The sequence below is a fragment of the Symsagittifera roscoffensis genome, chromosome 3, assembly GCF_963678635.1.
Source record: "Symsagittifera roscoffensis chromosome 3, txSymRosc1.1, whole genome shotgun sequence".
NCBI classification, from domain to species: Eukaryota; Metazoa; Xenacoelomorpha; order Acoela; family Convolutidae; genus Symsagittifera; species Symsagittifera roscoffensis.
Window position 1 is genome coordinate 63,041,800 of NC_087064.1, and position 25,514 is coordinate 63,067,313.

At 36.0% G+C, this 25,514-nt stretch overlaps 1 protein-coding gene across 10 annotated transcripts in view; it reads right to left on the reverse strand.

The window, feature by feature from the left end:
* LOC134841932 (dynein axonemal heavy chain 8-like) overlaps positions 1–14,620 on the reverse strand; it is a 196,505-nt gene extending 181,885 nt beyond the window's left edge. For all 10 annotated transcript variants that reach the window (XM_063858024.1, XM_063858021.1, XM_063858020.1 and 7 more), the window contains exons 1-13: positions 14,500–14,620; positions 13,982–14,214; positions 13,345–13,509; positions 9,100–9,302; positions 8,414–8,748; positions 7,752–7,959; positions 7,019–7,467; positions 5,946–6,100; positions 4,027–4,484; positions 3,482–3,639; positions 2,705–2,825; positions 958–1,087; positions 530–704 (exon numbers count right to left, since the gene is read on the reverse strand). In XM_063858024.1, coding sequence (XP_063714094.1) covers positions 530–704; positions 958–1,087; positions 2,705–2,825; positions 3,482–3,639; positions 4,027–4,484; positions 5,946–6,100; positions 7,019–7,467; positions 7,752–7,959; positions 8,414–8,748; positions 9,100–9,302; positions 13,345–13,509; positions 13,982–14,162 — 2,738 coding nt within the window. In that variant the 5' untranslated portion in view covers positions 14,163–14,214; positions 14,500–14,620. The remainder of the gene's footprint in view (positions 1–529; positions 705–957; positions 1,088–2,704; positions 2,826–3,481; positions 3,640–4,026; positions 4,485–5,945; positions 6,101–7,018; positions 7,468–7,751; positions 7,960–8,413; positions 8,749–9,099; positions 9,303–13,344; positions 13,510–13,981; positions 14,215–14,499) is intronic.
* Between the last annotated feature and the right edge of the window lie 10,894 nt (positions 14,621–25,514).

Sequence of the window (25,514 nt, forward strand, 5' to 3'; positions counted from 1 at the left end):
ATCCTACGACTAGCGAGTTTCAGAAATTATGAGTGATGAAATTGAACTCTTTTCTTATTTAATTTGGTTTTATACCGACTACGATAGAACAATCATTTTAAATATTGATGCAGAGCTTGGACCGTATGTCATTAACCTGTCTAGACAATGCCATAAATCTGCTGCTTTATGTTTATAAAAACTATAATACTTTTTTCCAATGTTTTCTTTTATGTTTTCAGATATAAATGTTCTTCCTTTCTTTGAAGATCTCAAATTTCGTATTTTATTTGATAAAACGGGCAGTGCTCTGTAACCCAATTGGGTTCGTTAATTGTCCCCTCACTCGCTCATTGTTTCAGGTGCTTCATGTTTAAATTCTCGTTATATGCATATTTACCATTAACAATGTTAACAATGAGAAATAAGTTCTTTCTTTCTTTCTTCTTTCATTTTAACTGATGCTTATGTGAGGTGGGGGAAGGAAAAAGTGCCCGCTTATTCAGGCCTGTAATAGTCAAAATCTCAAGATATTTACAACCATACATACCCAGCGTCGCTGTTGACAACGATTGACGTCTCCCTGGGTTTGTAGGACAACACGTTCAGCTGCAGTCCGGCGTTAGATGCATCGAGAGAAGTCTTCCACTGCGAGTAGTACAGAGTCTCATATGTGATCAACACTTCGGCCAGTTTGTTGTACTGCTTGCAGATACGACTGAACTCTGAAACGAATAGGGTGCGAACAGATCGAAACAATCTTTAATATTTGTGGAAATAAGTTTTAAAATTAAACCAGGAAATCGCTAATTTGAAGTAAAAAAGAGATATATTTCTCAGGTTGTCAAATTTAAAACCACGATTGTAGAGAATTATGATTAAATTTCTTAAAAATTTAGTTTAAAATTATTTAAACTTTTCGACAGTACTTGATAATTTATGTACGGTTTGTTGTATGAGTTCATGGCGTCGACTGACCTTTCATTTTGCAGATGGCCTCGTTGCCCCTGAAAATGATCATGGGTATCTCTATTCTGCCAATCAACTGTCGCACCCATTGGATCGCACCAGCCACTGGCGGCGCATTACGGGTAATCGGAGGAGAGTCCTACAGCATTGCAAAATTACTTTTAAAAAATAGCTATAATCCACAAGTTTTGCAAATTTGGAAATGAAAACTTGGATCAAGGGCAATAAATTCGGGGGAGGGGTAATCAGCGACTCGGTAACAACATGAAACAAAGTGCAGTTGAAATAACAACATTACTGGATGTTTGTTATTGTTTCGACCAATGAAAATGGGGACGAACTTTGTATTCGGGTGTGTTTCAGCAAAATCCGGTACCACTAACAAGGCAGAGGCGAAGCTGAGCTCCGCACCATTTGCGATACAAATAAGAATGACTATGAAAATCAAACAGAAAAAAATATCGTTTTTGTCAATAAAAATTGCAACAAAAGCCCAAAATATCCGGAACAAAATTGCCTCTACCATTAAAAACTCTAAAAAGAGCTTTTGGGATGCTATAAAGAATCCACGTTTTCAAAAAAGTCTTTTCTGCAGAACTAAGCAGACAAAATAAGCCGACAGACAATAACCTAAATTAGCCAAAATTTTCTTTTGCAAGAAAAAACAGGTCTCAACTGGAATCGAACTACCACGCTTTGACGTCTCAAGCATGGGATTACAGCAACTTGGAATAAAAATAAACCATTGAGCTACCGGAACTAATCCGAAAAATATAAACAGACGGACGATAGTCCGAAAAAGCACAAGAGCTCTGGTTTGCAAAAAAATGCCTAGCCGGATTCGAACCGCTAATCTTTGCCATCTCAAGCTGTTATTTAAACTCTTCGCCATTTGCATCGGATGTTTGGTTGGATTTGAATTTATAATTACCAAGCGGTAACAAAGCCAAAAAATCTGCACAGAAACCCTTCATGTCGAAAAGAAATTCAAAAAAAATCTAAGCTTAAAATAAATTTCCCCTCAGAGCACACACACACGCACACAAAAACTTTTTTCGAACGCAACGACGCAATAACAGGCCACTAAGTCGATATTCATTAGGCCGACATTTATGAAAAAAAATGAAAAAAATAAAAAATTTTAACAAATCGAGCTGGTAAAATTACAACAAATGTGAAAAGCAAAATTCGTTTCCGCCAGATTTTTAAAAAACAAAACATAAGCAAACAAATAACGGGCCGAATTTTTTGTGAACCGGAACATTTACTATTTGAAAAAAACTGGTTCTGGTCAGATTCGAACCCGGCCCCTTTGCCTTCCTAGGCGTATTCGTTAACACCAGGCTAAGTGCGCAAGAGACACTACAAAATTTGAATTCTTTATGAGCCAAGAAAGGTACCACTAGGAGTTCAATGTGTCTGCGGACAAAGTTGTTTACGGGGGGGGGGGGAGAGGGCGAAGTCTAGCTATCGCAAGGGGGTAATCATCAAAATGGGTAAAGTGATATATCAAAGCCCTTTCAGTTGTGATTCAAATGACAATAAAAAAAATTTAAAAAAATTCCAGCGTCGAGAAAAACCGGCTTGAAATTTTAAAGCGATCGAGTAATGTTTTTTTAAAAAATATATATAAGTTTTATTTAGGTTTTTAGGCTAAGAAGCTTAATTTTACAAGAAGGAAAACTAGTTTTGCAAGTTTCATTTAGCGTTTCAAATCGGAACTATCGATCATGATATCTGATTCAGATTATCTCACCTTTCCCCGTTCGTAGGCCACCTGTATTTCCTTCATGTCTTTCTCGTAGAAGCCGAACACAATCTCGTACGCCTCAGTCAGTGCAATCTCCACGCCTGGACGTCTTCGGATCGGCTCAAATCTAAAGAGAGAAATTTAAAGAGAAAAATGGAAAAATAATGGTGGTGACGTAATTGCAGGGGCGGATTTAGAGGGGGGGGGGGGGGGTACTTTTTAAGAAATCCATTTTTGGCCGACCGACCCTAAAATTTTTCTAAAGGCGCCTTTGAGGGTGAGCGCGCGCCAAAAAAAACTAGATTTTTTAGTCAAAATTTTCCAAAATGTTTCCAAAAACGCCTTTTTTTGACCTGTGTTTCAAAAATTTGCCTGCGGCGCACAATATTTGGCCAAAACAGCGTCTTTTTTTAGGGTTTTGGAAGAGCTCGGATAATCAATTTGGTCAACCTAAAAAAAGGGTCGTCAAAATTTTTGATTTTTTTTTTTTTGAAAATCCGCCCCTCCCCTCGAGAAAATCCTAGATCCGCCCCTGCGTAATTGATAACAGCAAAATACATATATGAATCATCAACAGTGACTGAAAGAGCTAAAAGCGGCGCAGTTTCAAGAATGATTTTTTTAAATAGGAGCTCAGCCTGCCCCCTCAAAAAATGTCAAAAACGGTCTTAAAAACCAAAGTCAGGAAGGAATATGGTTTTTTAGGATTTTTCAGCTTATTTGGCCAAATAGAAATAGTAGTTTTTGAAAAAAAAATTGATTCCTTTTCCTTGGGATTCTTACTTTTCGAGAAGTTTCAGAGCCTCTTGTGTGGTCATGGTACGAAGGAACAAAGCCACAATGTATGCAGATACTATCTTCTCCATTTCGATTATTTTCCCAAGGAACTCAGAATGCAGCTTCTCGAACTTGTCTCTGTCTTTTCCTTTGAAGTCCAGCACCTGAAATCATAAGTTGGATGCGGTAATATCATTTCTGGACAAAATCAGCTGAACCGGTCGAAGCAATCAGATATTATAATTGTTGTGGTGGCCTCGTATCCCTTGTTAATTTCTTTTATTAGTTTCAAGACCTACATCAGACATGATTCGATCGCTTTTCTTGTAATAAGAAAACTATCTATATGGTTGTTAATATCACTTTCTGAAACAAATAGTTTTAAACCTCCTCGAATCGAATTACTGTCGGATCGAATCACAAATCGAATCATTTTGAATCGAATCACAAATCGAATCAATGTTTCAAATAGTGGCTTTATATAAAAATTCTAGCTACGAAGAAATCTAGGAGGCTTGGATAGGTTTGAATTAAAGAAATATTTCACACACCTGTTTCACTCGCTCAACACTCGAATAAATGTTCTTCAACTCTTCATATCTTCTGCTCATTAGCTCATCGAAAGAGGGACCCGGTGGCCCAATGGATCCATCACTGCTCATATTCACACCCCAACTGCTGTAAATCTTCCTCAAAGTCCTCCGTGCCTCAATCGCATTTTTCCGAGGCGAATCATCGATGTCAAAAGCCACGTCGGCTCCGAACGGTGCGGCTGATATCTCCAGCTCCGACTGTCGTTGCGTGAACACTCGTTGGCTTGCTTCACTTGCAGCGCGTGATGATTCTTCACTCGGCTCTTCGACGACAAATCCTGGAGCTTCACTTGTCATCGGATTTACTGGCGAGTCGCTCCCGGTGGGAGATTGACTGCGACGCTCGTTCTCGTTGTCGGAGTCGTACGACATAACGTCCATTTGAGACTGAAGCTCGGCAGTGTGAGCAGCACTTGCTAAAATTGAGACATAGCAGATTTTTTGTTGCAAACAAATTGCTAGTAGTAAGCGGTTTGACGTTGAGTCGTTTGAAGCTCTATTGGATCATGGACAAAATCGAAACATTGATTTCATGAAAATATTCATAGTTTTTTCTGTAAAATGCAACATTTATTTTAAAAAAGTTTTTTCCATTTTCCATTTTCAATTTTCTTTCACATGCTTTATGGCTGAATCCATATTGTTCTCTGTTAGGTATGAAGCAATAAGTTGAGTGTAATTCATTTGTTCATCATGAAGAGTTTCATTTAATTATATCCAAATTTAATTAGCTTTTCAAAATTGAAATTAAAAACGGCAGAAGCCCGAAAAAACTTCCAATCATTAGCAACCGCGATATTTGACAAAACAAGGCAAAAAAAAAACATATTTAGTGAAAAAATGACGTTTAAAAACATGATTTAGCACAGACCATTTAAATTATGGTTAGCACAGACCAAGAACTGCCCATGTAAAGAAAACAATTTAAACGCAGGCGACACGGAGCTTCCCAACATTCGTAATACCCCTAAACACAGAGGCGAAGAGGAGCTTACAACACTTCTGATAAAACATGAAAGTAATTTTCAGCTAGCGGATAGAAAGTCAGGCGGACGTCGTAAAAATGTTTTGACAATGGCAATATCAAAACATACATCTTCAAAAATTTCATGCGTTTGTCTCATATGATGTTCATTTTAATGAAAACATGTGAATTAACGCAATAATCAACTTTGACTAAGAATTCAAAAACCAGAGGGCGCAACTGAGCCAAAAAAAATGGGTAGACGCCCGTTGAGCCGAAAACAAAATTTAACAGAAAAAAATTGAGCTACTAAGTTTTGAATCTCAAAGTTTTTACACCTCACTCCTTCCGAAACATGATAGAAAAAGAAACATTCTATTTTCGCACTTCAAGCGACGAAATATAATGCTAGTAAGCCGGTAAAACGTAAGTCAAAACCATTTCCTTGAAAACAAAAAGGAAATTATACAAAATCAGAATTAGTAAAATTATAAATAAAAAAAAACAACTTTCAATTACAGTTAGAAATTCAAAAATCAGAAAAAAATTCCATTTCATGGGAAGTAATACGTTAAAGAACAAACAAACAGATGATAATCCGATGAGTCATTTTCTACAGAAAAAAAAAGAAAACTTCCAAGCATATCAAAAAAAGGTTTGGCGGGGACTCAAACGAAGACGCGCTTTACAATAGATGTGTAAAAAAAAGCTGTTTAGTCACAAAAAGTCAGGATTACATTGGAAAAAAAATAATTTGCAGCACGAAAATTCCCAGAAAAGTTTTCAAATTTGTTAGTGGAAAATTTGAACTTTTTAAATTGTGGTAAAAAAAATTCATTCAGTTTCTAGACAACTTTAATTGAAATAAAAATTTTCATTTTTAAAATAGACATCAGTGCTCAGTATGACTCACTCTTTTCCTTCCACTCTTGTTTGGCTTTTCTGCCCTTTTCGATCTCGGCCCTGAGTCGGATCTCGTTCTCGTCACTCGTGTCCATCACATCCTCCAGACGGGGACGGGGCACACCTGGTGCATTCTGCAGAAGATGCTCGTACTCTGCCATCGTTCTGAACACAATCAACGCTTATTATGGGGGCTTTTCTCATGCGCGAAGGACAAAATGCGTAAGAACTATCAAGTAATCAATGCCCATTTAACTGTCCAAAACCTACTGAATGTAATGCTCATTTCTTTCGAGTTTTTTAATAATGAGCTCTGACAAAAGTTTCGCGAATTCGATCTTCGCACTAAAAGGATTCCTCCACCTATTTAAAAAAGCTCAAATGTTGTTTTCGACAAACGCATAGTTTGAAGCAAGACTAAATCGCAAAAGAAAAAATGAAATTGAGATGACAGAAAAGACATTAATAGCACTTTAAGTCCATGAACATACAGAATAACTACGACTCAATGAACTCGAAAACACTAACCTTTTGGAATACTTTTTGATATTCAAAAAAATAGCCGGTTACTCTGCAAATAGCACAGAATGTTCCGACCATATTTATAAAAAAAACTACAAAAAGTTTTTTCATTGTTTTCAAATTAGTGTCTCTTTGTGTGCGTGGTGTGCGTTTTTAACTAACTTTAGTGTAGTAGAATTAAATTTTCTGTAATTGAACAAAAGTTTGACGGCCAGCTTTCCCCACTAAGATAAGCCTGCTCGCTCGACCTTTTCGCTCGAAATAAAACTAAAAGTCAAATATTTCAAACTGGTTTTTCTCAGCACTGATAAAACTATTTAGAACTTTTTCAAGGTCGTTCGAATCACGACTGGAAGGGCTTTAATATGATATAAGACTCAACCCATTCCAATATTTTTTTGTTTCCTGATTTTTCGTGGAAAAAAAACTAAAACAAGCCGAATACAAAGTTCCTCCCCATTTTCAATGGTCGGTACAAAAACTGCCATCACAGGTTTTAACCCAATAAAGTTAGACTGAAAATATTCAGTTTTAACCCAATAAAATTAGACTGGTACGTACTTCATTACGTCAATAACTTTGAATGTTCGGTCCAAGAACAGCTCAATGTGATACATCAGCTGCGCATCATCATTAATCGCAATTCCCGAATGGTCCGAAACTTCTTTCGCGTTCGGTTCGCCGACACCTCGAACAGCCGAACACTGCCCCATTACAGCATTGGAAGTGGACGCCATGGACAAACTGGATTCTTCAGTGTGAATGACCACAGTTTGCACGACATTTAGACTTACTCTTAATTTTCGAACTTGCTCCCTGAATTTCTCGCACAAAGCGTTGCAGAAAAGAAGTCGCGAATAGATTGAGGGAGGGTCGGATGATGCTTCGTTTTTCATGGTTAGGCCGTCCCGAACTTCTTTCAGAGACTGTTTTACATAGAAGTCGTTTCCGTCTGAGGTGCAAACTTGACTGATGAAGCTGATCATTTTGGAAACCAGCAAATTCGAGAGCTAAAAGTGTATGTGAAAAAATTACAGAATAAAATTTTTTTCTTAATTGGTTAACTTGCCAATTCTCGTTAAGTATCAAAAAAAAATATGTAAAAAGAATATTCGACGAATGGTTTTTCTTATCGTCTACGCGGTTAGTTTATTTTACAGCTGCAAGACTTAAGGGAGGAATCCAAAAAACGACTACTTGGTAATACCAGAGCAAAAATGTCAACAATTTGGTTATTTAATATTGCAGTTCAAAAAGTATCCCAAAAATTGTTCCCATATTCAACTCTAAATACCTGGAATATGACCAGTCCTAGGAATCCAGTCTTGGCGTGGTATTTCGAGAGACTCTCTAGGTTCTTGATGTGCTGAAACAGCTGGGGCACCAAAGTTTCCACCATTTCCAGGGGCGAGGTGGTCCCAATACTCATCTGGGTGAAGAACCTATTCAGCGCTTCCAGGTACTTGCCCTTGTCTTTTGCGTCATTGAAACACTCCGTGATTCTGAAATAATGCCGGTCATTAACTTACACAAAAAAACTTAACAGAATGTCTGCCGATAATTTAAATAGAAAAAATGCCTTTACCACCCTACCTTAACTACCCTACATTAACCAGTATACTACAGCATTGGAAGGGGCACGCTCCCCTCTCCATCAAAGTTTCGAATCACTTACTATCCAAAGCTTCCTCCCTATGGTACTATGCTGGCGCTAAGATCTAATAATTTTAAGGTGGGAGCGCGCGCCGCAAAAACCGACAAAACGTCGATAAAAATTTTCATTTTTGTTTTTGAAAATCCCCCTCGGAAAAAATCCTAGATCTGCGCAGGAATAAACTGCAGGCGAATTGCGTTTGAGCATTTTTATGGCCAATTTTTATTAGTTATTACAACTTGAGCCCCACCGCTAATCTAAAATCATAAGCACAATAAAACCATAAGAAAAAATCAATTTACTGGTTGTCCAATTGGCGCCATCTCTTCATAGTCTTGGACTTTGCACTGTTAAGCACAGTCAGCACCGTCTTGCATTCTTTCTGTTTCAATTGGTCAATTGTCTGAGTTAGCAGACGCTGTCTCCTTTTCCACTTGTCCATCTCAGTGCCTGGATCCACATTCATGTCCTTGCTTCGGTCTTCTGCCCCTTCGGATAAGACTACCTCCAGAGTTGTGCACCATTCATGTACAAGAGATTCCAACTCGGCTACTAAATCTGGATCGTTGTGGGCATCTCGGAGCTTTTTGAAGTCGAGGTTTATGAGGTCTTTCACTTGATCGGTCATCTTGAGCATCTTCAAAAATAACAATTGTTGAAGGAATGAATCTACCAAAGTTTTTGACTAGAAATTAATAAAGTTAGATGCTTTGATTTTTGAAATGAAACATGAAAAAATCAGCCAATTGCTGAAAAATTGGACTAGATAGTTCAGACCACAAATTTCTTGAACTGGGTGAGTTTTTTAAAGTTCAAAAAGAACTCATTCGAATTATGATTTTTTTGCATTTTTTTTGTTAGCCACTTCAATAATAGTTAGTTTTAGATACCTTACCTACTAAACTTTATATAACTTTTAAACTTCTAGGAAAAATTAAAAAAGCAAAAAACTCCCCTTATTATCCTAGTAGAGAAAAGTATATATAACCTGTGATGATGCAGCATTGTTGCTAGAAGCAGCCATATCAATGGTCTCGAACATCTGCTGAGTGTACTTCTCTAGATTAGAGATGGTCTGGGCTGCTATCTCGGGGGGACATCTGCCCCAGTCCCTCTGCTGGCGCAGTTGGGGCAGAAAAACGTAGCGCATACTCTCTGCGAAGCACAGCGCCGGATCTCCCACAACCACTCCTAAGACATTACAAGAAATATGAAATTTGAATGCCTCGGCAGACCAAGTATAATTTCTTTTTTTTAATCTTTCTTAGGTTTCTTTTTTTTAAATCAGATATCAGTTTTTTTATCAGTTCCTTTTTTTTAATCAGTTTCTAAAATTGATGAAAACAGATGAGCGCATCGCTTCCGCTTGGTCCAGAGAGGGCAATATATTCTTCCAGTACAGAAATGACAACTATACAAATAAAATTACTGGTCTCTATGAGGGTGGTCACACACTTGGTTACTATTATAATGATGTTATAAATTGCTTCACTGGTGTTTTCAACCAACCGGAGGCCCCCTCCGGAACCTAAATTTTCTGTGCTACATATAAATGTTCGCTCTTTGAAAGGTCATCTTAACGAATTGGAAGCACTAGTATATAGTCTTGAGTCTCCTCCCCCCATTCTATGCCTATCAGAAACGTGGCTAACAGAAAATGATGATAATAAATGCTATCTCATTGATGGTTACAATAAGTTTGCAACATGCAACCGTAAAACTCGCGGAGGCGGAGTAATGATACAAATACGCAAAGATTTCAAGCTTATAAAACAAATCACCACAACCCTCGAGGAATGCATTCTAGTGGTTATTGAAAAAGATAACTACCAATTCAAAGTAGCAGTAATCTACAACCCACCTAGAATTAACAAACTACGGTTCATAGATACATTCGAGAATTTTTTAGAAGAAAACTATTCGCCATCAACTCCTTTTATAATCTGTGGCGACAATAACATTGACATATCAAAGATTAATCAACTATCGAACAATTACATGAACTGTATTTTTGCAAATGGATTCGAACTAGGTGATACAAAAGCAACAAGAGTTACTCAAACATCAAACACTTGTCTAGATCATTTCATTTATCAAAACCTGAATGAAGCCTATCAACACACTTTAGAATACCAAAATTTCTCTGATCATTTTCCTGTCCTCTTTCAATGGACTCCACCTAGTTTAAAAAATGAAAAAACTCAGACTTTTCGTGACCTTAATTTTGTCAAAGATAAAGATAAATCCAATAAGTACATAAACTCATTGCAAATTGAACTGAATGAAAAAGAGTTAGAAATCTGCAATGTTGCAGATCCATCAGCAGCATTTAACATTTTTTCTGCGGTTTTTAATAAAGTTACCACAAATTTTGCACCCATGCGGGAAAACACAATTACTGATTTAAAAAAACCGAAATGGTTCAACAACAAGTTGAAAAATTTAAGAACCAAAAGAAACAGAGCACATCGTTCATGGAAATGTCAACCAAATAATTCCATTTTATTGGAAAATTTTAAGAACTTAAGATTTAAGCTAGAAAAAGAAATTAAAGGGGCAAAACGGAAGTTTTACCGTAACAAATTCTCTGCATGTATTGGGGACTGAAGACAAACATATAAATTACTCAATGATTTAAGTGGTAAAAATATATATGATGCAAACGTACCAATACTAGAGTCATGTCAGCAGCACTCTGTAACTCCATCAACTTTTGATGTTGCTGAACGATTTAATGTTTTTTTCTCCGAAATTGGCACTCAACTTAAAAAAGACATGGACTGTCTACCATTACCACCTCTTAAACAAGTGGGACACTCAATGTTTCTTTATCAGGTTACTGAACTTGAAGTAGAACAAATAATTAACAAACTTGATAATAAATCGTCGTCGGGTGATGACAATATTAATAACATTTTAGTTAAATTGTCGGTATCTGCTACCGTTCCGTATTTAACCCTGTTAATAAATAAATCCTTCAGCCAAGGCGTTTTTCCTGATAAATTAAAAAGAGCAAAAGTCATACCCATGCATAAAAGTGGTTCCAGAGTTGATGAGAATAATTACCGACCAATATCGCTTTTAATTGTCTGGAGTAAAATATTTGAAAGAGCCATGTACACTCGTATTTACAATTATCTTGAAAAATTCTCACTTATTTATAGTAGACAATTTGGGTTTCGGTCAAAGCATAGTACAATAGACGCACTCGTTGATTTTACTGAAAAAATGCGGTCATGTGGTAATCAAAATGTTGTTACTTTCTTTTTTGATTTGAAAAAAGCATTTGATACAATTGAACATTCTCTTTTATTACAGAAGTTAGAGTCCTATGGAATCAGAGGAATTACTTATGATTGGTTTGAATCGTATTTAAAGAACAGAAAACAGCGTGTAGAAATAAATGGCGTTTCTTCAAACTGGTCTTCTATAAAATGCGGTGTTCCTCAAGGATCAATTTTGGGTCCCTTACTCTTTCTTATATATATAAATGACCTTCCTCATGTTTGCAAATCATCTGAAGTTGTCCTCTTTGCAGACGACACCAATGTCACTGCTTTAGGACAAGTAAATGTTGCAATTGAAAATGACATCTCTTACTTGAACTACTGGCTAAATGCCAATAAATTAATTATTAATATGGATAAAACAGTACAAATGAATATTAAGACTTCCAATTCAATGACCTTTCAATTAAACAGCTGTGCTATTAAAACTGAACCTGTTTGTAAATACCTAGGGATATATGTAGACTCAAAATTATCCTTCTTTTCGCAAATTGATTATGTAAGAATGCGATTAGCGAAACAGTCAGGCATTATTTCAAAATTACGGTATTTTGCTCCACGTCATCAGCTTTTAGATTACTATCGAACTAACATTAAATCAACTATCCAATACGGTATTCTTGTTTACGGTTGTTGCAGCTACTCTTCTTTAATGCCGATTTACATACTTCAAAGAAAGATCTTAAAATTGATTTACTTCCGAAATCGTCGCGAACAATCGGATGACATTTTTATTAGAAATCAACTGCTAACCGTGCACGAGCTTCATGTGTATGAATTACTAAAATTTGTACTCCGATCAGTAAACAAACTACACAGTGAGGATTTTTTGAATAATGTGTTTGAATTCGAAAATCCCACTAAAGTAACGCGTAGGGCTAATTTAAACCTCCTTAAAGAATCATTTAGAAAAAAACGATTTGAACGGCAATCAATTGCCTATCGGGGGTCTAGGCTTTACAACGTATTGAAAACTAGAGGCTTACTCGAAGATGGGATAGAAGATGCAAAAATTGGAAAAATTACAAGTTTTTATCATAAATTTAAGAATGGATACCTGCTAGGTAACAACGAGCTGGCAACTTTAGTTTTCAGTTTTTAATTTTTGTGTAATTTCAGTACCTTGGTTAAATGCTACAGGACAATCAACTATAGGTTGCGATTTATGTGAAAAAATACGACCCTCCAGAACCTTTTAGTTTAGGAGATATGGCCCTTTTTATGATTTTTTGAATTTTTTCTCAATAATTATTTTCCCGAAAACTTAGAAAATTTTCTTCATTTTTTTTTTTTTTTTTGAGGCGACGTGTCCCCATGCCGGAGCATCAGCTGAACTGCTATAGGTAGCGCTATGAAGAACAATATGTTTTCAATTAGGTAAAAATCAAAATCACGTATTTTTTTGTTTTTTGTTAATTTTTTCATTAAAAAAAAAAAAAAAAAAAAACTTTTTTTCTTTCTTTTGTTTGATGTTAAATTCAGTATGTGTGCTATATAAGGGCAACCTTTATGTGGACCAATGGTCTCGTTAGTTGTCCATTCCGATGATAAATGCATTGATGAAATTACTTTTGTTTTGCTAATGACTATATTTATCAATCGGAAAAATAAATTCTTTCTTTCTTTCTTTCTTTAGATATACACATGAATTTGCTATTTACTCTTAGGATCAAAATTGTTTCTTAAAAATGCATTTTGTTTATGTGGATTTTCCCTTTCTCCCCACCTGGGAAAGTTTATTAGTAAAATGTTCATTCGCATAACCCAATTTTTATGAAAATTGACATGCGGACTAATTAAGCCATGTTAAATATATTTGTGGCGCATACATAAGATTGTAAAACCACTCGTTGCACCATAAAATGGATTGCCGTGCGAGTAGGGGGAAGCCATTTTTGGTTTCCATTTAGTAAAAAAAAACGCTTTCTTTGCTTTAAAACGCTGACCTGTGAGTATGTCTCTTTCGAATCTGGTCGCATCCACATCTCTGCTGAGATCTGGTCGGATAAAGTAGAGGATGGGAGTGTCGTAGCTCTTCACGTCCTTGCACTCCAATAGACTAGTGGTGTATCTCAACTGTGTCAACTCCAACACAATACCATCTGGGGTTCCTAAACAAGGAAAGCGCCTTACAAAAAACTTAGAAGTTGATCGGCGAAAATAAAGATGTTAAAAGTTATAAAGTGTACAGAGAAAAGTAGACGACTCTTCATGGTACAAAAAACTAAACAGTTCGACTACACCTTCTCCCCAAATAAACATTTAACATTGCACAAAAGCACACGTGCACATCATTTCGCTTATAAAATTTTTCATCATACGCTGCAAAAGAATTTAAAAACTTTTATTAATTTAATTATAAGGCAAGAAATCTCCAATTTGGCACAACCAATTCAGAGTTTGACAATGTGCAAAGAGTGAATAACTGCAAAGCAAGAAATTTAAATGGGTAAAGTATCAAAAAATCTTACACAGGGCAAGTAGAAAATGAGTTGAACTTCTTTTGGTACATAACTTTGACACACTGCTTGCTGTTAAGAACCAGAACAACCAAAAAATCTTTGGTGCATTTTTTGCTCAAACCTTTTTCTCTTTCCACGTAGAAGAACAACCTGCGCTGCCCTCCCGCGAGGAATAACTCGTTGATCAAATCTAGGGTCTCTGGCTCACATATGTACTCCTCCAGTCCAGCGGGGTTTGTGGTTCCCCCAATTGAGAAGGTGTCCTGTATCTTGGAGGCAATCCACCAATGACGAGCCTCCATCTTCAGGTCACGGGCTAGACTCACTGTTATGTCGGGTACGGGATCAACAATTCTAGAGAACCAATCACATTAGTCGTAAATAAAAAACTTGAACTTGAGTAGCATTCGATTGTGCAAGCATCAAATAATTTAGAGAAAAAATAATTAAGGGCAGCTAATTCATTTTCTTCTCGTTTAAGCGCGCTTAGCTATGTTTATTTATAGATCCCGGAGATGTTTTTTATAAAAAGTACATTATATACACATGATGTTAGTTTGGTATCGAGTGTTTTAAAAATTTTTGAACCAACAAAATTTTAGCCCACTCAGTAAATTTACAACGAACAATTAAACTAACCAGGAAAATAGCCGAAAAAAAAAATTTGCGATAACTCCACAGAAAAAAATAAACTCAATAAATGTTTGTCTTCCAAATTAAGCTACACGTCTGTAATCAGCCATGCAAAAAAGTGTGCATTAAACCACAGACGAAGCACGTGCATCTTTTACATTCAAAATATGTTTTCGTGTACGATGGTGTGCGCGTATGGTGTACGTTCAATAAACGTGTTATACGTTAAAATCTAATCGTCTATTGATCTACAGTTTACGAGTTTAATACAATAAGCTGGTAAGACTTGCCTTGTTTCAACAAGGTTTTTAACGAACGAAATCAGCAGATACAATGGAGGGTAGTGAAAGAATTGACCGGTAGGTAAAATATACAGGTCAACGAAAAACTTAAGAACCACAACCGAATGCTCTGCGCATTTGACTGTAACAATTTAATCTATCTGTACAGTATCATCTATCAACTCAAATTTCTCAAATGACTGAAAGGTTCGGTTCATCTCCCGAACAATCTCAAACACAAGATACAAAAAAATTCAGATATTAACAGCAATTCACCCTTAATGTGACTAGCATTTTCTCTAAATGAACATTGTGAGAAATATGACACAGAGGCGAAGCTGAGCTTCGCACCACTTGCGATACACAATAAAGCTCCAAAAACCAAAAGATAATGTGTCTTGAACAAAAAATGAAAAACATGAATGAATTTTATTGCAATTGTTATAGAAGTTAACTAGCTTCAAAAAAGAAGAAATATTTATGTTTAACTCCATCCATTTTTTTCTGATAAACAATAGATGAAAACGATAAGAAAACATTTCGGTCGAAAAAATGAGATACAATAATTCCTAAATGTACTCAAAAACTGTTCATTAAATCTTGCAACCAAAGAATCTGCATATCCGATAAAAATAATCGGGGGTAAAATGAAAAAAAAAAATTGATAAACAAAGTTTCAAACACATGAATGCAAAAATTACAAACAATTGTCATAAAAAAGAACTTGCAGAAAATCTGAAAAAGCCTATGAAAATAAAGCAATTACATCAAGAATTATCAGTTATGAAACTTATACGCAAAGATAAAAGAGATAGATCACAGCGAAAAAACAACAATAAAAAAATGCTCAATGAAAATAAAAACTTGAAAAGTTTTTTTTTAAAAATTGGACCAAAAAGAACCACACGCCCAAGTCTCGTGCAGAACTTGCCGCCACATTTTTATCAGACAACAAAGTCAAGTCAAACTTGAAAAAAAAATCTGGAAACTTATCAAATTTTTTGATTTTTTTGACATTTTGAAACAGAGGCAAAGCGGAGCTTCGCACCACTTGCGATGCAACACAAACACGAAAAAAAACATAAGTCAAAAAAAGTTTTAGATGTTGAAAAAACTAGGTAAACCACAATTTTCGAATGACTCGATAAAAACAAATACGGGCCCATCTTCAGCTGGAGGTACGTGTTCGATTGTGAATGAGTTTGCTAAACTGATGCGGCACGAAAAGAGTGGTTTCAAAAAATGGACATTGCCTAAATCTTTATTCGCTTCTCTTCTAAAGTGATTGAGAAGAGTAAGGAATTTTAAGATAATCAATTTTCCCAAGGAGATAAACTTCTCAAACAAGAAATTCAAGAACCGCCGCTTCTACAGAAACAATTATCGCAACGCGTTCTCTCAATGGAACTTTTCATCTCACATTTGATTTCGTAAATTAAAAGAAAATTTTAAAAAGTTACGAAAAACGGTCGAAAGTTGTAAAAAAACCAAGACTTTCCAAAATCCATAATGTTTCTCCGCCAAAAGAAGGCTATGGCCAACTTTTGGCAATGTTTTCCGCCGAAAGAAGATTTCCAAAACAGGGTTTCTCAATTGAACACAACCTTCGAATTGGCCCGGTAGATTTCGCGCAAAGTCAACAAGTTTCCAAAAAACTGTCAAAGTTTCAAAACTTTGACTTGTTTGAAGGCCGTAACTTTTTTATTGAACAAGCGGGGCATAGCCAATTTTTAAGAGAGGCTTTTAACAACCTGTTCATTCGATTAAATCTAAAATATCAGATTCGGCGAAACAACTAGCGAGAGAAGTCCAAAAAATGTCAATAATTGGACAATTCCGATAATCATAGCTTTTAGTGTGAAAAAATTATACAGGAACGTTATGCAGAAGGGATTCACGCAACCACCAATTTCAATTGAACCCATAATCTCAATTTTGGGAGGGTATTTTTCGAGAAAATCAAAACTTTCATAAAAACGGTAACAAAATATGAGCTTCCCGAAACCCGTTCTGAAAATTTAACTCAAAATCTCAGGTATGACGGTAGTTTTTGAGAATATTCAAAAAGTTTAAAAACGGTCAAAAATCAAAAACTTGACTTTTCAGAGGGCGATAACTTCTTGTGCAAAACTTTTCATTAGTGTCATCTAATGCAGAATAGCGTCCCACAATCCGTTATCTCATTGAATCGACAATATAAGATGTGAGATCTCAGCTTTCAAGAAAAGTCGAAATAGTTCAAAAAACGGTCAAAAATTAAAAATTTGACTATTCCGAGGAACATAAGTTTTTGTGCAAAAAAGATTGCCATGGCCATTTATGCAAAAAAGTTTTTCGAAACAGTTCAATTCATGGAAACGAAAAACTCAAATTTGAGAGGGGTAGTTTTCAAGAAAATGAAAAAAAAATCAAAAATATGGTTCAAACATTCCACCATAAAATTTCTGCAATAAGTGAAAAAAAACTTCAGAAAAATTAAATTTCAACAAACCGATTGATAAACATACAACCAACTTGAAAAGTGCAGAGGGGAGTGCTAAAATTGTGTTTATCTTAAACGGGCATAAATTAGGTCATTGGGCCGATAAAAAATAGGACGAAAAAATTTCGGCTGATTAACTTTTAGCGCAACAAAAAACACTTAAAACAACAAAAGAAAATAACACGCAGAAAACAAAATAAATCCAAGATGTGACAACTAAGCTGACAACAGATGAGCAGACAAATAATTGGCCGGCAATTTTATTTGAAAAAAAAACCCTTTTCCGTTTTAAAAAAATCAGGTCCTGGTCAAATTCGAACCCAGGACATTTGCCGTCCCAGGCATATTCGTTACCTCCAAGCTAAGTTGACCAGGAACGATATGAAATTTGAATACATTATGAACCAAGGTAGCGATGAGTCCAGACGTCCAGATGAGTCCTGTGGACAAAGTTGTTTACGGGAAAACAGTCTAGTACCCGGTTGCAATAACCTTGCTTATCGCAAGGGTAAAAAAATATTTGAGAAAATGTGCATTCAGTTTTTCAATGTATTGTGACATATTACAATTGGTGGAGCATTTCCACAGAAAATGTTGGTGTTATTTTGACTAATGCCATCGTCAACTTGACCGAATATTTTTGTTTTTGAACTTGATAAGAAAACTTAACTTGATTGATCGAGTCAATGCACGTAGCTAAATGATTACTATAGAGCAACACCTTCCGCCTTTTATTTTGTATAAATCTCGCCCTTAAAATTTCGCCGCTCTACCGCCCTTTAAACTGATATTTAGGTTTTGATACTGGTCAAAGTAAGGTGTTGATCCTGTGGGCAGCAGCTTGTTTGATTTGCTGAACTTTTCTCAATATTGCAGTACTTGAAAAGGAGTTTTAAACTAAAAAAACTTAATGTAAATCTCAGAAAAACTTCTACACTTTGCTTTTCTATTAGATTTTTTTTTCTAAGAAATGCAAAAAGTGCAAAAAAAGCCGAAAAAATCCTAAAATCAAATTACTTACATTATTAGAAACTTTACAACGAGACTGGAATTGAACTATTGGCCTTTGCCGTCTCAAGCATAGATGTTACCACTGCGCCAAGTGCACAAAATTCTTCGTCAATTTAAATTTGAAATGAAGCAAGTAATACATGTGTAAGCATTTCACATCCGAACTTTGGGAACCAAGTTGTGTACGGCAAACGAGTCAAGTCTCGGTTGCACTACCTTTGCCTAACGCAAGGGTAAAAAAATCTAATTTGGCCGCTTCCAGATGCTTACACGCTAAAGCTAAGATTTATCGGAAATAACAATGACCAACAAAGTTCATAAATACTCTGATTGGCAAGTTCATTGGAGGACAGAAACAATCGCAAATAAATTTCGCGGAAATCTAAAAACAAATACGCAAACACTAATTCACGCGCTCTTTAACAGTTATAGCGAATATGACAGAAGTCGAGCGAACTTTATGATGACACATGCTAGTTGACCATACCGTTTACGGGTTACGACCATTCTCAAGCTATCGCGTAAATGCGTTTTTCTTCGGCCGATTTTAGGCACCTAGAAGAAAATTTGTAGGGCTTCAAGTGTAGTGTCATTTTGAAGAACGATCAGCCGTTATTCAAATCTTAAAGCGATGTTTAAAAAATCTTTGTTTCAAAAAAAATGGTGTGAATATTTTAGTTTTTCAGGCAATTTACGAGTATTCCTGCTAGTCTTACAATTCACCATCATTGAAGATATAATAGACCTTATCAAATGTAATAGACCTTTACCAGTGCTTCATATTAGTTTCGACTTTTTTCTTTTGAAACTTAAACGTCACTTTTCTTGTAAACGCCAGCCTCCAGAAATGGCAGAAAAGTTTGGAATGGAAAAAATTGTTTTGAATTGTTTCCGTTTCTTTTTCAGGCTGTTAGCATCAAATACGGAGGGCGTCAGTAGCGGATTAAGGGGGATTGCGGACGCCCCCCCCCCCCCCCCCCTCAAGGATTTGACCCCTTGCCGACCCAAAGGGTCCCCCTTTGTACTATTTTGAGATCATTTTTGGCTGACTGACCTTAAAAAATTTCTAAAAGCGCCTTCGGAACCAATCGATACTAATTTTTAAGGGGGGAGCGCGCGCCAAAAAACGAGATTTTTTGGTCGAAAAATTCCAAAAAGTGCCTAAAACGCTATTTTCGGTTTGTTTTTCAAGCTGTTAGCATCAAATACGGAGGGCGTCAGTAGCGGATTTAGGGGGATTGCGGACGCCCCCCCCCCTCAAGGATTCGACCCCTTGCCGACCCAAAGGGTCCCCCTTTGTACTATTTTGAGATCATTTTTGGCTGACTGACCTTAAAAAATTTCTAAAAGCGCCTTCGGAACCAATCGATATTAATTTTTAAGGGGGGAGCGCGCGCCAAAAAACGAGATTTTTTGGTCGAAAAATTCCAAAAAGTGCCTAAAACGCTATTTTCGGTTTGTTTTTCAAGCTGTTAGCATCAAATGCGGAGGGCGTCAGTAGCGGATTTAGGGGGATTGCGGACGCCTCCCCCCCCCCCCCCTCAAGGATTCGACCCCTTGCCGACCCAAAGGGTCCCCCTTTGTACTATTTTGAGATCATTTTTGGCTGACTGACCTTAAAAAATTTCTAAAAGCGCCTTCGGAACCAATCGATACTAATTTTTAAGGGGGGAGCGCGCGCCAAAAAACGAGATTTTTTGGTCGAAAAATTCCAAAAAGTGCCTAAAACGCTATTTTCGGTTTGTTTTTCAAAGTTTTGCCTGCGGCACAGAAATTTTGGCCAAAACAAGGCCTTTATACTTGTTTGGGAGAGCTCAGAAAATCAATTTGGTCGACCTAAAAAAAATAAAAAGGTCGACAAAATTTTCAAATTTTTTTCGAAAAACCTCCCCCTCTCACCCCTCGAAAAATTTCTAGATCCGCGCCTGGAGGGCGTAACATTATTATGATTTTGCTACAAAGATGAAAATGAATCAATTGCAGGGTGTTGTCATTTTTATGCCTACCAAACAAGTTATTTAGCTTCCAATAAACGGGCGGAAAACAAACATTTGTTTAAAAAATACAGCGCGAAAAAAATCGCGTTTTCATAACTTTCAACTGAACTTTGAGATCAGAAAAAGCGCCGCCAAAAGAATCTCCTACATAAAACATAGACGCGACGCTGCATTTCAAAAATGTTGGCAAAATACGCAAAAGAATAGGCTTACAAAAACGCAAAAAACATGCTGCTAAATTGCTCGGATCAAGTTAACATCCCCCCTCCATGTAAAATGCTCGATTCTGATTGGCTGAAAATTCCTAACTTAGAACCAAGTTGACAACCTCCCCCAAACGGCTTTGGGGGGGGGCATGGGAGGATGTTAACTTGGTCTAATTGCTCGCCAATTGGAAATTATAAGATACAGATACACTCAAAATGCAATATTTGCAACATCGATTCGAAAAAAGATGAACTGGTATAAAAACCCAAAACTTTGCTTAAGTAAATACGCACGAAAAAGACGATATAGCTTTTCTCATCTGAATCAAGTTAGCCAGCGAAAAAAAAAGATTTGTCATAAAGTAAACAAGTCGTTATCCAATTAGAATTGAGAAAAGAAATATTTCATACGTTTGTTTTTTATCTCAATTCTGATTGGCTTACGAAGTTTGCATTTTGACATTCCTGCTTTCACTAAACAAATAATAAACCATGCAATGCTAGTAAAACTCAAATTGTCATTAAAACTTTTGAAAAACGAAGTAATAAAACGTTAAAATTTACGCCTGATGAACTTCAAGATGACTAAAATAAACTGATTCTAATAAGATAAGAAAAAATCCCACAACTTTGAATTTTGATAACAATGGCAACCTCTTTGCATATAAATTGCCAAAAAAAATCAGTTTTTCTTGGATTTTTTAAAATAAATCAAACAGCCATTCCTGAATATTACGAAAAGAAAAGGAAGAAAAGAAAAAACATTGCGAAAAAAAGGAAGATATAATTTTTTAACCACGATTATGGAGCTGTCATGGAGCAATCTACAAACGATTATTATAAATTATCACGAGCAATGTTTCCTCAATTCTCATAAAAAATGCATGCTTGCAGCATTTCGCAATTCCGCAGAGTTCGCTATACACGAGGTGGCTACACTAATAGAAAACAGTACAAAGAAAGTTTAAGAGAACGAGCTTTTTCAAATTTTGCAAAATATGTTAAATTTTTTGTACGAGCTGCTGGAAGAGGTTCTAAAATTTGAGCTTAAAACATTAGTAAAGCATTTTTGGTTTTTCATAACATTACATTTGAAAAGTTTTCAATATGATAGATCAACTGAACTGGCATTTATTTGCGGCGAATTTGAGTGGGGGAAAACTGAAAAAAAAACAGCACAAAATGCTTCAAACTCGCTGGTCGGAAAAATAAGCTGATTCATAATCAGAAAAGACAAGGAAATGTAGAGCAATCTAAATTGATGTTAAGATAGGCAATGAGTCACTAAACTGGTTCAGCTTAAAATTCAGAGGAAGAAAAATTTGCCCAATACGCAGTTTAAAAATGATTGGAATCAGGGTTGTAAAACAATAATTGTACATGACAATAATGCCCATACCATACCCTAACAATTATGGAAGGAGCCTTGAAAAACTATGGCCATTATGTATGGCCGATGGTTCGATATTGTTCCATAATTGTGCCTTTATGGAAATATTAGTGAACCAAAAACTTTACAATATTCTCAGAAATGGACTCTTATTTTTAAGAAATGAGCCCTTCTATTACACGCTTTTTTTCAAAATCAATTTAATTTGTAAAACTTTTAAGCGTGTAATGCGAAAAACAATAACAATTTTTAATTGAAATGAATTAACATAGCCAACAGAGGATTGAAAGAGTGTAAAGAACTCAAGACTTTTTGCGATAAAAAATGACTATGATTACGTGCACTTGAATCGTTAATCAAAATGGGAAAAAAGCCTTCACCGCTTTTTGTTTCGAAGATTTGCAAAGCTCCAAAAAAATCAAAAAATCTTGAACTTATTTACCTGGATTATGAGAAATTTCACAAGGAGCTTTCAAAATGTTAGAAAAAGGCCTCGCCTTGCGAAAAATCCGTTTTGCGGAAACTAAGCCGAGAAAAAGCCAAAAAACTTGTTCTGAGGGAACTAAGCCGATGAAAATAAGCAGACAAATAGACAATCCACCAACAGACGTTTGTTAATGTTTAACACCGGTCGTAGCGAACATCCTTGACTCGTGCTGGATTACATGTTTCAGATTCAACTTACTTTTAATTGCTCAATGCTACCTCGTTAACATCTATGAATGAGTTTGTTCTTGTACACTAACCTTTGGTGGGTCATTGCTTCTAGAACATTACCAATAGCTTGTCGCTTTCGGACCACATACTTCGTTTGGCTCCAATACCCTTTTGCTCGTATTTTTCCATCCTCGGTTTCTGTTTCCTCTGAATCCATGGTAATGTAAATAATTATAATCGAGCTTACCTTTCCTTATCTGAGAAAAAGGCCGAATTAATGGATCGCCTTCTGGATTATTTTCAACTGGCCTCTAAATTTTATTGCTGATGTCAAGTAAAAAACCAAATGAAAACCAGGACTCTGAATTTCTCATCTGGAACTGATATATGTATTTTGTTATCAGTGGGAAGCACTCAAACAATTTGATGGGAGTTAAAACAATATTTGTTCAGTTAAACACCTGTTACAAAGGCGTGTAAAACAAATAGGCTGAAAAAACAATAAAACAAAATAGCCAGATTATGAACCAAAAGAAAAAATAAGAATCGACGGTTAATAGGCAAGAAGCAAAAATTTTTTCCGACAATTCGAAATCGAAAACGCTTAAGTTCCGGAAATTTTGCTATTTTGTGGAACTTTTTTGTAGTTTTCTTGGATATCTGGAGACTTGATATCGGGCTTGGAGGCTAAGGAAATTAGCTCAAACAATATAGAAACCATTAAATCAGATAATCAGTGAAATATCATAACTCATTGAATCATTTCCGAGTTTGCTTTGAGGCACCGGAATTCGCTTTAAAAAACGGGAGCGCTGATGAAGTAGCTAAGGTTCCGTCTCTCAACCGATCGGTCGGTGGTTCTAGGCCCACCATGATCCGTGTCTGCGCTCGTTGCTTCGCGCTATTTAATGGCGCCGAAATCTCTTTTAGAAAAAATTTAGGGCTAATCGGCCACAATAGGCCCAAAAGTAGGGCCATTTGTGTGGTCACTGGGTTAAATCCCTCGGGTACCGGTATCCCCCCTGAAAAAAGCAGCCAGGGATTAATCTGAGAGTATCGCATGCAAAACAGCTATAGGCAACACATATTGTCACATTATTGAGTACCATTAAACAAAACCAAATAAAGCAGTCAAAATTTGTTTTCGCCTTTCAATCGACGTAAATGGAGTCGAAAAAGTCTATATAAAATAAGCCAAGCCATTTAAATCTCAAAAATTACAAAAACAAGCCAAAATTAATTTCAGTTACAGAGAAAAATGCTTAAAAAATGCGAAAAGTAGGCCGATAAAATTAAGCAGACAAACGCTCGTCCGACAGCAATTAAATTTTTCTAAGAAAACTTTCAGCAAGCAAAAAAGTACAGTACCTAGTTCGAATCATGTCGTGGTCAATCATGTTCTCAATCAAGTGCGTTACCGGTGGGAAACAATCCCATACAAATCAGTCAAAATCCTTTTTCGCCTTTCAAACGACGCAATATGAGGCGTAAAAACCTACACAAAATAAGCCTAATCATTGAATTGAAGTTTAAATTAACAAGAATAAATCAAAATAACTTTCAGTAACAGAAAAAACTTCCTAAATCAGCAAAAAGTCAATACTGTTCAAAGTAAGCCGACAAAAAAGCAGAAAAACGTTCGCCCGTCAAAAATGAAAATTTTCAAAAAAAAAATCAGTTTTCAAAAGTACAGCTCCTGGTTGGACTAGAACGCCGGGGCCAATCAAGTGACCAATTATGGGACCTTTGTCGTCCCAATCAACTACATTACCTATGAGCCAAACTAGCAAAACTAATAGCCGAACTTGATATATTGATGAAAATTTCGGATATCGATTTTTTATCATTGTACTGTTTTTTGTAACACATACCTGTTTCCAGTTCATTTGATGAAACAAAAATGCATCAACTGTGTTAACTTATTACTAATCAAGTAACAAAGTTCATCCTATGAAAAAGCCGTAAAGGTGTCCCACAAGTGTCCCGTAAAAGCACCAATATTTGGGACTTACGTCGGAAAAAAGAATAGTCGCATTATTACACTACGATTGCTAAACCTGGGTAGTGTATCAATCAATTAAGCTATCAAATGATTCACGAGCTTTCGTTAACCTATTCTCGTGCATAAAAATATTAAATTGTTCTGTATCAGGCAGACTTTTCCCGAACAATTTATTACGGCTTTGAATCATATTGTTTTGTTCCAGATCGAACTTGAATTGGATGACTCGATTTGTATTGAATCAAGTTCATCTTGAAAAAAATAACATACTAAGACCATTTGATGTAAACTTCGAAAATACTTAAACAGACACTCATTGATCCGAAAGGGAATGAAATGCCACTAACACGATATACACGAAAAACAAAAAAACTCAAACTATAACAACTCGGAATTGCAAGATAGAGTATACAAAAAGCAGAAACGCTCAAAATATGTCTGTTCTGTCGGTTGACAGACAAATCATATTCGCAGATAACTGTAAATTTTAGCCGTACTAGAAACACTTTTTTAAGGAAAAAAGTTAAGTACCTGTTGGTAATGCGCCTGTTTACAAGTATCCAGGCAGCCTTTTTGCAATTCGGTTTTCGTTTTAATTTGCAATTCGGATATGATCATCCAAAAAAAAACGTCAACATTCCAAATTAATTGACGGATATTTTTGACGCCATAGTACATAATTGACCATTTGAACAAAAATTAGTTAAAACTAGAAAAAGCAGTGTTCTTGACTCTCGGAGATGAATTTTGTTCATTTAGTTTTCTGGCAAAAAAAATCCTGACTGCTCAAAAAAATGCACATGAGCCTAAGAGAAACCCGGCTGCTGATGTTGATCCGCATTTTGTGCCTTACGATACAACACAACCAATAAAAATAAGTCGAAATGAAAAATGTTGAAAAAAACTAGGTCAAACAAATTTAAAATTTTCGTATGTCTCGATAGAGGTTCATTCTAGGCAAACATGCTAGAAATATGGATACTGAATTAGTTAGA